Genomic DNA, 12,670 nt, shown 5'->3' on the forward strand with positions numbered 1-12,670 from the left:
GACAGGAAATAAAGGAGGAGACAGCCGGTCCTGCCTGTGCAGGCAGGAGCTGCTACGCCCCTGTGCCTAAAACGCTAACTACGTGGGCAGACTCGGGTTCGCTCAGAAGGTGACTGGGACATAGAGAAACAGAGACAGGCACAGGAGCCTGGGAGACTTAACCAAGGCGGTGTTTGGAGAGCAAGAAGGGGTGCACTGAGTATGGGGGGGTTCCCAGCTGAGGCCACTGCCCACGTCACACCCCTGACCCCAAGCCTGTTCCCGCCAGCTTCCTGGTATGGTCTGTGACAATGAGCTTGGATAAATGTTGGTAACCATCCTGCCTACGCCTGGGGGAATAACCAGGAGAGAATACTGGTAACAGTGCAGCCCCACGGTGAAATGTGTCCCTGGCCACACATTCACCAGAGTCCATCAGTAAGAGCGGCCCCGGGCACACCCCCAAGGATGGAGCCAGCCTTTGTTGAAATGTTCCCATGAAAAAGTCATTTATCTCAATGAAAAGAATTTTCATGAAATAAAAATGGAAAAAAGTTGTAAATTATTTAACTGTACTAGAAAGCAAATTGATCAAAAATTCAGATTGCCTTAATGGGATTTTGTTCCAGGCAACACTTGCTCAAAGAAAGTTTGTCATGGATGGCCTGAATCCCGAATCCTTGGGGTCGGGATGGGGGCACTGAAGTACCAGCCTGCCCGAGTGTTAGGCCCGGGGGTGCCCAGTGTTAGGTCCGACTCCCCTGTTGTCCCAGGTCCTCCCTGGGGACAGTGACCCTGCCTCTTGTTGCCCATCACAGAGCTTGGTCATGCTGGGATTTTGTCAAATGCTGATAGAACAAGCAGGTCTTAGAGCGGAAGCCTTCAAGGGCAAGAGGTCCGGAGCCACAGGGCCGGTGCCCAGTGCTCGATACAGTGGTTAGGTGGCTGCTCGGTACACCCACATCCCATACCCAAGGGTTTGTGTTCAAGCCCAATAGTGCCACTGTCCATTCCGCCTCCTGCAGTGTGCTCCCTGGGAGGCAGCAGGTGGTGGCTCAAGCACCTGGGTCCCTGTCACCCTCATGAGAGATGCAGATTCAGTTCTGAGCTCTTGGCTTTCACCTGGCCCATCCCCAGCTACTGTGGGCATTTGGAGAGTAAACCGGTGGATGGAAGATTCTCTCTCTCCCTCCCTCCCTCTCTCCCCCCCCCCTTGTCTCTCTCTCCCTCTCTACTCTCTAATAAATTTCTTACCAAGAGAGGAGTTGTGGCACTGGCTCTAGCACAGAGTGAGTGCCTAAGTATGATGGGTGAAGGCTGGATGGATAGTTGAGTGGTTAGATAGCCGCAAGGGCAGATGGGTAGGGGATAGATGGGTGGGTGGGCGGGTAGAGGGATGAATGGATGAATGAGAGAATAGATGACGGATGGTTGGGACATTGGGTAGGTGGGTAGATGGATGGATGGATGGACAGACGGCTTGGTGGCTGGGTGAGTTGCTAAGAAGATGGATGGAGTGGATTGGAGTGGATGGATGATGGACAGGGGAGTGGACGAGTAGTTGGATGGACAGATGGGGTGGATGGGAGTAGATGGATAGATGGACTGGGTGAGTGATTGGATGGATGGTTAGATGGGAACAAAACAGATCTGACCTGTTCTCTCTAGCCCAATAATCTAGGACTTCAGCCTGACCACTGTGTCTTTGCTTCACAGTTGGCTTCTGTTTTCTTCATGCTTTGCTTTTTTTAAACTTCTCGCTCCCAGGAAGGCCTCTGTGCTTCCCCGCCCCCACACGGAGCCCCACTTCTGAACCCTGGGCGGTCTCCAGGAAGTCTTCCCCGATTCCCTGATACCCGGCCCTGCCCAGCCCCTGGCGGAGTTGCATCCCCAAGCCCTCCCTGGGCACATGCTGGCTGTGCAGGACCCCAGAGAGAGATCCAAGGGCTGTGTGCTTCCTGGTGTGGTCTTTGTCCCTCCCAGCTGCACTGGCCCCTGCTTGAGGCTCCCACCTGCCCCCATCCCCAGTCCCTGTGACCTCAACAGCCCAGCTCCGGCCCTGGCACTGAGCGCCACTTCCTCCTGGTGAAGAGAGAGGGGGTGGTGCCCCAGGCTCGAGGAAGCACAGGCCCAGGCATGTAGGGCACATGCGAGAAAACTTAGTGAGAAATCAGCGCAGTAACTGCTACTGGACCTGGCAGCAGGAGCCGTGACCCCAGTGACCCTGGGGAGAGGCGACCTGGAGCAGCCCAGAGGGGCTGCATGAGCAGCTGGGAGAAGGCTCCTCTGTGGGACCATGATGCTGGGTGAGTGAGCGAACAGCGAATCGCATTTGCCCGTGGAGGGGCAGGAAGAAGAGAGGGGAGAGTGGAAGTGAAGGCAGACGCAAGAGCACAGGTGCACCCCTCGGCGTGGAGCTCACGGGCCCCTGGCTCTCGGCTTGGCCTGGCTCTCCACAGCGCCTCCGGTCTGGCCCTGTGCAGTGACCCCGGCTCGGCAATGGCCCTAGATGCTCCCCTCCCACCTGCCCTGGACCTGCGTCTATCCCAGAGGGCGGGAGGGCTCCTGCCTGTCACCGAGAGGGGCTGCCTGTTCTCCCCAGATGGCAAAGGGACACCTGGATAGAGGTCTGGGCTGTGCCCACACCACTGCCCCAGGATCAGAGCCCCAGGGTGGGATGCCAGTGGTCAGGTGCCAAGCCCACTGACACAGCGTGTGTGTGTGTGTCTTGTGTGTCCATGTGTGTGTCTCTCAGTGTCTTATCTGTGTGTCCCTGTGTATCTGTGTGCGTGCACCTGCCTCTCTCAATGTCCACACATATGTGTCTGTCTCTGTGTATCTCTGTGTGTCTGTGTGAATGTCTGTCTCTGTGTATCTCTGTGTGTCTGTGTGAATGTCTGTCTCTGTATCTCTGTGTGTCTGTGTGTGTCCGTATGTGTGTCTCTCAGTGTCTGCATCTCCGTGTGTGTCTCTGGGTCTGCCTGTATCTCTGTGTGTCCGTACATGTGTCTCTCTGTGTGTCTGTATCTATGGGTGTCGCTGTGTGCCCACATCTCCGCGTGTCCACGTGTGTGTCTCTGGGTGTCAGTGTGTCCCGGTGTGTGTCTGAGTGTGTATGCCTGTATCTCCATCCTGGGCCCTGCCTGAGCCCAACTCACAGGTGCAGCCGCCTGCACACTCAGTGCGGCTGGGACCCCACTCCGGACCTCCCCGCCCCTCTGCTGCTCTGCGCGTCCTCTCCTGTCCCCTCCCTCTCTGCCTACCTTCCTGTCCACGTGGAGCCGCCTCAGCCCCTCCCCTGCTGCAGCCTCACCTCTCCTGGGACCACAGCCTCCACTTCCCCAAGCCTGCCTCCCTGCCTCCACCCCCAGCTGTCAGTGTCGTCACTGGACCCGCCTCCCAGCCCTGTCCAGCTCCCTCACCTACCCCAGCTTGGCCCTGGGTGGTCGCCAGAGATGCACTCAGTCCCCAGGGCAGAGCCCTGGCAGTGTCCTCTGCAGGGACCCGGTCCCCTGGAGCTGGGCACCGCCCTGGGGGTCTCAGTGTCCCCCCACCCCCACGGCGGCAGCCCTGCTGCAGTTCACCACTTTTCTCCAGATTGTCACCCTCATGGCCTGGGTTTATCCGTGTGCTCAATCAGGACCCGTTTTACTGCGGCAGAAGGAGCTGGCGGCAGAGGTGTGCCGAGGGGCTGTCCCGTCGCTCCGTGCCCTATCCTCGCCCCCAGCCAGTGCCCACACACAGTAGGTGCTACACAAGTGTTCGTGGCATCGCAGGCAGCCCGGCGTGGTATCCCGGCTCCTGGCTGGGCTCCCCTCCCTGCCCCTGGCCGGTGACCTCCGGCCCGGCTGGGGGTCCCGACAGCGCCCCCGGGGCGCGGATCAAAGGGCCGCGGGGCCGCCCCGCACAGCTGTGTCTGCGCCCGTCCGCAGGAAGTGGCGCGGCGCGGCATGGCGCGGCTGCGGAGAGGCCCCGCGAGGCCCGCGGCCGCCGAGCGGGCGAGCGCCGGCCACGCCGCGCATTCCAGCCCGTGATGGACGCGCGCAGCGGCCCCGCCTGCGGCTCCCGCCGCCGCCTGCCCGGCCCGCGCCGCCGCATCAAAGCAGATGTTTGCAGCTGGTTTGAGTTGGAGCCCCACCAACAGGCCCCTTTTTGTCTCAAAATAAAAAACAGCTACGCCCGGAATGATAAGGACGCAGCAGGCACGTGGGGGAGATGTCAGCGAGCCTGCGGGAGGAGGCGGGCAGCTGGCCGCCCCGAGTGACAGGCGGGCTCCTGCAGCCGCCGCTGGGCCCCCAGGCTGTTGGGGGCGGGGTGGGGGGGTGTCGTGCTCCCCTTGGCGCCGGTGCTCGGTGCGAATCCTTCAGCCCTGTGTTGACGGTCTTGGGAGCCGCCGCGCTGAGCACGGCTCCGCCTCCCACCTGGGAAGGAGGTGTGGGCCTTAACGAGGTGGGGACCCGGCTCCTTGATTTTCAGGTGGGAAATGGGTTCAAAGGTGCAGGCGCCCAAGGCCAGGCAGCTGGGAGGTTCAGAGCCATTCCCTCTGCCCCCTGGAGCGGGCTCCCCTTTCCCCGATGCCCCGCCCCCCCCAGCAAAGCCCCTGTCACTCTCAAGCCCTCCGCACACTCCACCTCCGTGGGTGGTTTGCGGGTGAGAGAGAGAAGGGCGGCCCCTGCCCCTGAGGACGGACTCGGTGAGGGCCTGACAGATGGGGTGGGCAGCGCACCTGCGGACACTGTAGGCACTGGGCTAATCAATCAGCCTTGGCCTGGGGTTAACACATCAGATTCTTCATGGCCCAGTGAGGGAGGGGCCAACACCCCCTTTTACAGAAGCCAAAACTGAGGCCCAGAGCGGGAATGGGAAATATTCAGAGCCATTCAGCGGGCGCCGGAGATGTGGAAAGCCACACTCTTAAGGCGGGGGGGGGGGGGGGTGGCCAGGAGCTCGTGCGTCAGTGGGCAGGGGGATTAGGGGACATGGGACACAGGGCAGGTGTCTGAGGGAGTCGCCGAGTGTGGACATGGCACCCCCAGGCCCTTCCCTGTTCCTGGGGTGCAGCGAGTGTGGGGAGCTCTGCTGCCAGCTTCCGAGGCGTGGCGGGACTTGGCTCGCAGGGACCTGGACCCGAGCTGTGTGGTTGCGAGGTGGTCGGGGCGCCAGACAGGGGGTCCCTGATCTCGTTACCTGCTTTCAGACCCTACAGGCAGACTGTCCCATCTGTCCTCGCCCTGCTTGGCTGCCTGGTTCATTTCTCACAAGGTTGTTCATTCACTCAGCAAACACCCGCTCTCCACCTTCTCCCTGCCAGAGCCCACAGGGTGAATTAGACCCAAGGGCTTCCAACTCACCAATGGCTGGAGAGTGCCTTGGACTGCAGGCATCACGGAAGGCTTCACGGAGGTGGTGACACCTCAATCAGGTCTTGGAGGAGGAAGAGGAGTTCCACAGGAAGACAGGCCTTGGAAACAGATGAAGTGTTCAGTGCTAAGGCAGCAAGCAGGGGCTTGCTGCGCCCAGGGCGGTGGAGCCAGGAGACCCCGCGGGGTGGGGCCTTGAATACCAGGGTTAGTTCTTCCGTCTCATCCTGAAGCCGTTGGGTGCAGAGGCCAAGGAAGCACCCAATCGGATTTGCTCTTCAGAGCAGGCAGAGGGAACCTCGGGCCAGTGGAGCAGCGCAGGGCTCTGCTGAGCCCCGGGGCTGCCCCTTGTCGTGAGCCCCATGGACAGGTGGGCACGTGAGTCTCGGGAGGAGGGGGGACGTGGGCAGGTCCCAGTGCCGGAAAGTGACAGAGCCAGGACCCCAGGCCGGGTGCCCGCTGCGTGGACTCGCAGAGCTGCAGTGTCGGCAGGGTATAGGGAGCCGCTGTGTCTGGAGGGAGGAGCATCAGCCGGCATCGCCGTCTCCACGATGGCCGACAGTCTCCGGGAATCCATCAGATTTGTGGTCCATGTTCAGATGCTCCCGAAAAACACTGGTGTTTCAGGGTTTCGTTTATTAGCTGTATGAGTGTAATAAATTGGGCATTAAACAAATAAACCCATAAAAGGGAGAGGAGACGGAGACGTGTTCTCATAGCCTGGGACTCTTCATGGGAGAGAGGCTCTAAAAAGGCGCTTTCCACCTCCGTGGTCACAGGTGATCCCGCCAGGGAGAGACGTGGGGGTGGGGGGAACGACCTTCAGACCCGGCTTTGCGACCAGGCTCATGCTGCGTGGTGAGAACCTGGGGCGAACCAAACCCCTGCTGGGGGCAGACGGATGTGGGCGTGGTGCCCAGAAGGGGTACCGGGGGCACCGTGCCGGGAGGGGGTGTTTGGGCATCCGGGGTGACCTTGAATGAAGAACTTGCCCTTGCACCTTGGTGTGTTCATCTGTAGAACAGGGCCCCGGCGCTGTGGCACAGTGGGTGATGGCAGTGGTTCGAGTCCCAGCTGCTCCGCTTTGAATCCAGCTCCCTGCTGATGCGCCTGGGGAAGCAGCAGATGATGGCCCAAGGGCTTGGCCCCTGCCACCCACACGGGAGACTCAGATGGAGTTCCTGGCTCCTGGCTTCAGCCTGGCCCAGCCCTGGCCATTGCAGCCATCTGGGGAGTGAATCAGTGGATGGAAGATCTCTATCTCCCCCCCACCCCGCCTTTCTCTGTCACTCTGGCTTTCGAATAAATAAAATAAATCTTTTTAAAAGGACAGGTAGAAAGGGCATCTCCTTGCAGGCTCCTGTGAGGATTTGCCAAGGTGATGCTGCTGCCTGAGGACAGAGCATTGCCGGGGCTCACTCGTGGTAACGAGCCAGGTGACCGAGCCAGGAACGGCCCGGCACACCGGAGGGCTGGCCCAGGACCCAGGGTGGGCAGGCAGGCAGGCGAGGCTGGGACCAGTGCATCCACGAGGCTGCTCCGGGCAGCCGGGAAGAGTGGCAGGTGTTTGGGGAGGGCTTTCCTGGGCCACCGGAGGCTTCAAGTGCATCCTTGCAGCAAGCTCACCACCAGGTGTGACGGTCGCCTACTCACAGACCAGGACTCAGACCGCGACAGGCTAAGTGTCCTGCCCAGAGCCAGCGGAACCAGGATGCAGGCCCAGGCTGTGGCCCTGTGCCCGCCACTCCATGCTGTGTCTTTCTGCTGAGAGGTGGGCGGTGTGGTCAAGCCCATTAGACAGAGAAGTAAGCTGAGGGCCGGAAAGCCGAAATCGCTTGCCCAGTCACCAGCCTGCCGGCAGCGGAGCCAGGCTGGAAGCCCAGGTCTGTCTGAGCCCGGGGCCACCTGCCCGTGGCTGGGCCTGCTTCTCGGCCCTGCTGGCGCCCCCGGCCCCTCCCGCGCCCCATTAGCAGTGCTCAGCCTGTGCCGGTAGACAAAGGCAAGCCCGTGGCTGGGAGTGAGTATTTCACGCGTCCCCCCTGGTGTTTTATTGGGCAGAGAGATGCTCGGAGACCCAGCGGATGGCACATTCTGTTTATAAAGTGCACGCCGTTTGTTTTATTTCCAGGGTTTTTGCAATCTAGATAACAGATGACGCCCCGAGCGGCTGGCGCTGCCTCTAACGGCGGCCAGGAGCCTTTGGAGGAGTATTAATAATAGATTGTGTTGATGACTTTGGAGAAAGTAGCAATCGACCCCCTGCTGCGAAGGCATTAGCGTGGCTGTTCCCGGCACAGGCTTCGAGGTCGGTGTCAGCCACCAATGCAGGTCAGCCTCGCCACTGCCCCCACCCCCACGCGCAAGGCCGCCTGGCTGCCCGGCTGGAGGAGGAGTGGCCCAGAGGCCAGGCTGCAGGCCTCGGCTGGGCTGCGTGGGGAGGGAGCATGGGGGCCACAGTGCGGGACACTCCTGCAAACCCGGGGACCTCTACGTGAGGCGGCCGCGGACGGTTGGGCAGGTTGCATCCGGTGAAAGGGTCAACCCAGACCTGAAATCCAACTCGTGTTACCCCTGCCAAGCCATGTGTTGTGTGGGCTCCTGGCTGGCCTGCTCCTCACCCACTCACCGAGGCCTTGGGCATCAAGTGGAGCCAGGTCCCACCTGTGGAACCCCGGGCAGCACTGGGTGCCCGAGGTGCATGTGTTGTCACCCCTCCCCCAGCTCTCCACCCTGGGTCATCACTTCCTGGAGACATTCCCCCTTCTACGGCCTGGTGAGCTGACACTGGATGAAAGCTCAGGGGTGCATAGGGGTGGCCCCCCTCCCCCAGACTGGGGCATCAGAGAAGGCTTCCTGGAGGAGGTGGTGTTGGAGTTGGGCACTGCGGGATGAGTAGGAGCCTGCTGGGTAGAATAGAGAGGGGGTGCCCTGGCCAGTGCCAGGGCAGCAGGCAGAGCTGGAACTGGGCCTGTCCACCGCACCCCAGCCGCTCGCTGTGGGCGGTGCTGATGGCAGCCGCGGGCAGGGGGGCGGCCAGCGCGCCTGCGCAGCTCCAGAACCGATTAGCAGAGAATTGCAGCTGTAATCTGCGCCCGTGGTGGTAGGCTGTAAAGAGGGCTGGGACATGCACAGCGCTCCCAAGGTGGCGCCCGCAGACGTGGCCCGGGGACGCGGCGGATGAAAAATGGTTTTAATTCCCTCCCAGCAGCAATAATTTGATTCTTCATAAATTTTTCCATCAAAGTGTTGTTGAGGCTGAGTTCCCACAGAGCAGGGCACGTGACGGGGTTGCGGGGTGCTGGGCGGAGGAGACGGCCCTCCCGCATGCGCCTGCGCCCAACTCCGACGCCCTGGGCTTGTCTCCTGGGGTGGGAGGTGAGACCACGCCGTCGAGGCTGGGCCGGCGTTGACTCCCCCTGGGCCTGGGCCAGCGCCTCAGTCTCCTTGTCCTAAAATGGGGTGGATGCTCACTCTCATCTCCCAAGATCGTGGCAGGGACAGAAAGCCCCTGAATTGCCCAGAGCCGGCTGCACGTGCGCAGTCACATCAGGGCCAGTGGTCACGTGGCAGCTGAAGGGGGGGGGGCTTACGGAGGCGCCAGCCCACCCCAGGGGCAAGGGAACAGGGCACGGAGAGGTCCCTGCAGACTGCTCCATGGGGGCTGCAGCCTGGGGGAGCAGAAGGTGCCGAGGGAGGGGCCTTGAGTGCCAGGCGTGGGAGCCTGCATGGTCTCTGGCAGCACTGGGGAGCCATGGGAGAGGCTGGCGCAGGGGAGCAGCGTTGTGAGATGCGAATTTGGAGAGATGCCCTGGGCCTCTGCGGGATGGGCGTGGGAGGCTGAAGGGGTGGAGGGGCTGGGAGCCCAGGGAGCGGGGCGCTGCTTGGAAGTGGGGGTGCGGGAGGAGGAAGAGCCCTCTCACGGACAGGGGAGGCTGGTGGTGTCCTGCACACTGCCCTCTGGTGGCCACCGTGGCTATGAGCGGCGCCCCTAGGAGAGGGGCCCCAGTGGGCAGCCTGGAGCGGCAGCTGCCCCCGGAGGACCCCTTGCCCAGCCCCGACCCGCGCCGCTCTGTGCCCCGCAGGCTCTTCGCGGCCAAGTGCAGCGGCTGCATGGAGAAGATCGCGCCCACGGAGTTCGTGATGCGGGCGCTGGAGTGCGTGTACCACCTGGGCTGCTTCTGCTGCTGCGTGTGCGAGCGGCAGCTGCGCAAGGGTGACGAGTTCGTGCTGAAGGAGGGCCAGCTGCTGTGCAAGGGCGACTACGAGAAGGAGAAGGACCTGCTCAGCTCCGTGAGCCCCGACGAGTCTGACTCCGGTGAGCCCCGGCCCGCGCCGGCCGCAGCCACACCAGCGGGGTGCCCGCTGGACCTGCCCGTGATCACACACGTGCACACCCCCAGGTGTGTGATGTGCACACGAACCCAAGCGTGCAAAAGCCCCTACTAAGGTGCACACGCACGCACACGCAAGACTCGGTACGCGTACAGCTGCACGCGTGTTTGTGCACATCCTCAGTGCACCGTGGCTTGTGCTGTACACACGCACGCATGCACGCACACGCACAGGTAGCCGACGCCCTGGTTGCTGGGAGTAGGGGGGAGTGGCCTGAGCTGGGAGCAGGGAAAGGAGGTGTCCTTAGGGTCCCCCAGAGCCACTCGGTCACAGGAGCCTGCCCACACGGGAAGGTTTGTCACAGCCAGGGCCCGCGGTGGAGGTGGTGGGCGGTGTCTGCCTGTCCCCGTCTCTCCCCGGACAGGGATGCACCATGACGGTGCTGCGGCTGCCTGGACCCCTCTGGGCCAGCAGAGGCCCAGGTGCCCCTGGCCGGTTCAGCCCGGGCCTAGGAAAGGGAGGGGACTGGCCCCTCCAAAGGGCTCGCACCCTGAGGACGGGAACAGACAGAGGCAGTCAGTTCAGACGCGGGCAGGTGGGGAGACTTGGCCATCCTCTGGGCTGGCACCTCTGAGACCCTGGACTCCAGGGCGTAGAAGTGCTGTGTGCACCTGGTGGGGGTGGGGTGTCGCTGGTTGGATACACCAGCTGCATGGCCGTGTGTGAGCCTGTGTGTGCATGTGTGTGTGAGAGCACTCTGTGAGCTGTGTGTGTAACTGCATGTGTGTGTGAGAGCACTCTGAGTGCGCATATGTGAGAGCACTCTATGAGCTGTGTGTATAACTGTGCATGTGTGAGAGCACTCTGTGAGCTGTGTGTGTGCACGTGTGTGAGAGCACTCTGAGCTGTGTGTGTGCACGTGTGTGTGAGAGCACTCTGTGAGCTGTGTGTGTGTGTGGATGTGTGTGTGAGAGCACTCTGTGAGCTGTGTGTGTGCATGTGTGTGTGAGAGCACTCTGTGAGCTGTGTGTGTGCACGTGTGTGAGTGCACTCTGCGTACATGCGTGTGTGAATGCGCTGTGCATGTGAGTGCACTCTGCGTGTGCATGCGTGTGTGAATGCACTCTGAGCTGTGTGCATGTGCATGTGTGTGTGAGTGCACTGTGCGTTCATGTGTGTGTGAGAGCACTCTGTGAGCTGTGTGTGTAACTGCATGTGTGTGTGAGGGTACTCTGAGTGTGCATGTGTGAGAGCACTCTGTGAGCTGTGTGTGTGAGTGCATGTGTGTGTGAGGGTACTCTGAGTGTGCATGTGTGAGAGCACTCTGTGAGCTGTGTGTGTGGATGTGTGTGTGAGAGCACTCTGTGAGCTGTGTGTGTGAGTGCACTGTGTGTGTGAGAGAACTCTGTGAGCTGTGTGTGTGCACGTGTGTGAGAGCACTCTGTGAGCTGTCTGTGCTCCTGTGTGTGCACGTGTGTGAGAGAGCACTCAGCTGTGTGGGTATGCATGTGTGTGAGTGCACTCTGTGGGCTGTCTGCATGCGCTCAGACCTTTGCAGACCCACGTTCCAATCTGCATTTGCACGTAGATCAGTGTGTGCTGTGTGCGTGCCCACACATGTGCCCGCTGTGGTCGCTCACACTCCTGTGTGTGAGGGCCTGGTGCGTGTGTCTTTGCTGTCAGTTCCCAGTCCCTGGAGCCCCAGAGTGGAAGGTTCCTTGCATTCTTGGGACTCTGGAGCCTGGCTGGCATGGGGCCGGCGCAGTGGGAGCTGGCTTTCTGGAAGGCTGGCTGGTGTGCTGTGCTGTGTCCCAGACAAGGAGCGTCCCAGACAGGCTGGCTTTGGGGAAACCCAGGGCCAGGGTGGCCTCAGCCCTCATCCGGGGCTCCATCAGTCCTTAGGAAGCCAGCAGACTGGCCTTGAGGGAGTGGATGTCGTGGGCCTGCATACCTGTGCTGGCCTGTGCCTTCCTGAGTGTACACGCCCACAAGTGCCTGTGGGTGCTGTGACAGCGTGTGCCTGCCCCTGCGTGGGCCTGCAGCCTGGGAAGGGGACGCTTTGCACACCAGGGCACAGGAGCAGAGGCGAGCAGAGCCTGTGGGGAGGGGCCCTGGGGAGGCACAGCAGGTGTCAGCCACAGGGGGCGGGGTGGGCAGGGCAGAAGGTTGGGACCTGGGACCACCCTCAGCCCTCCGTGACAAGCCGAGTTGTGTCCCCACAGTGAAGAGTGAGGACGAGGACGGGGACATGAAGCCAGCCAAGGGGCAGGGCGGCCAGAGCAAGGGCAGCGGGGATGACGGCAAGGACCCGCGGAGGCCCAAGCGACCGCGGACCATCCTCACCACGCAGCAGCGGCGAGCCTTCAAGGCCTCCTTCGAGGTGTCCTCCAAGCCCTGTCGGAAGGTGAGGTGCGGCTGGAGTGGGACGGGCAGACCCCACCCCTGCGGCTGCCCACACCACCTGCTGTCCTGCTGGCGGGGGGCAGGGGACTGGGCGGGGCAGCCCTGCCCCTCGGGGTCTGACCCGTCCCGCTCTCTCCGGCCCAGGTCCGAGAGACCCTGGCGGCTGAGACGGGCCTCAGCGTGCGTGTGGTGCAGGTGTGGTTTCAGAACCAAAGAGCTAAGGTGAGAGGCCCCTCCCACCCCCGCTGGCCCAGGGCAGGGCTAACAGCACAGGGCCACGCATGTGGAGGGGCCGGGAGCGGATGGGGCGGGGGTGGGGTGGGGAGGAGGGCCTGGTGTGGGGGCAGGGGCTGGACGGGGCAGAGCCGGGCCGGGGTGACCTGTGCTGCTCCCCGGCAGATGAAGAAGCTGGCGCGGCGGCACCAGCAGCAGCAGGAGCAGCAGAACTCCCAGCGGCTGGGCCAAGGTGAGCCTGCACCCCAGGGCCGCGGACAGAGGGGCCGGGCCGTGTCTGGTAGCGAGACTCCCAGGAAGCCTCCCGCCAGGGCAAGCGGAGCCCGGGACCCCTGTGGCCTGCAAGCGCCACGCTGAGATGT

General features: G+C 62.3%; 1 protein-coding gene across 1 annotated transcript in view; it reads left to right on the top strand.

Moving 5' to 3' along the window:
- The window catches only part of LMX1B (LIM homeobox transcription factor 1 beta), a 73,457-nt gene that overhangs the window by 55,827 nt on the left and 4,960 nt on the right, over positions 1-12,670 (top strand). The window contains exons 3-6 of the mRNA XM_051836100.2: positions 9,422-9,654; positions 11,894-12,075; positions 12,219-12,296; positions 12,474-12,540. Coding sequence (XP_051692060.1) covers positions 9,422-9,654; positions 11,894-12,075; positions 12,219-12,296; positions 12,474-12,540 — 560 coding nt within the window. The remainder of the gene's footprint in view (positions 1-9,421; positions 9,655-11,893; positions 12,076-12,218; positions 12,297-12,473; positions 12,541-12,670) is intronic.

Source organism: Oryctolagus cuniculus, chromosome 1 (assembly GCF_964237555.1).
Source record: "Oryctolagus cuniculus chromosome 1, mOryCun1.1, whole genome shotgun sequence".
Taxonomy (NCBI): Eukaryota; Metazoa; Chordata; class Mammalia; order Lagomorpha; family Leporidae; genus Oryctolagus; species Oryctolagus cuniculus.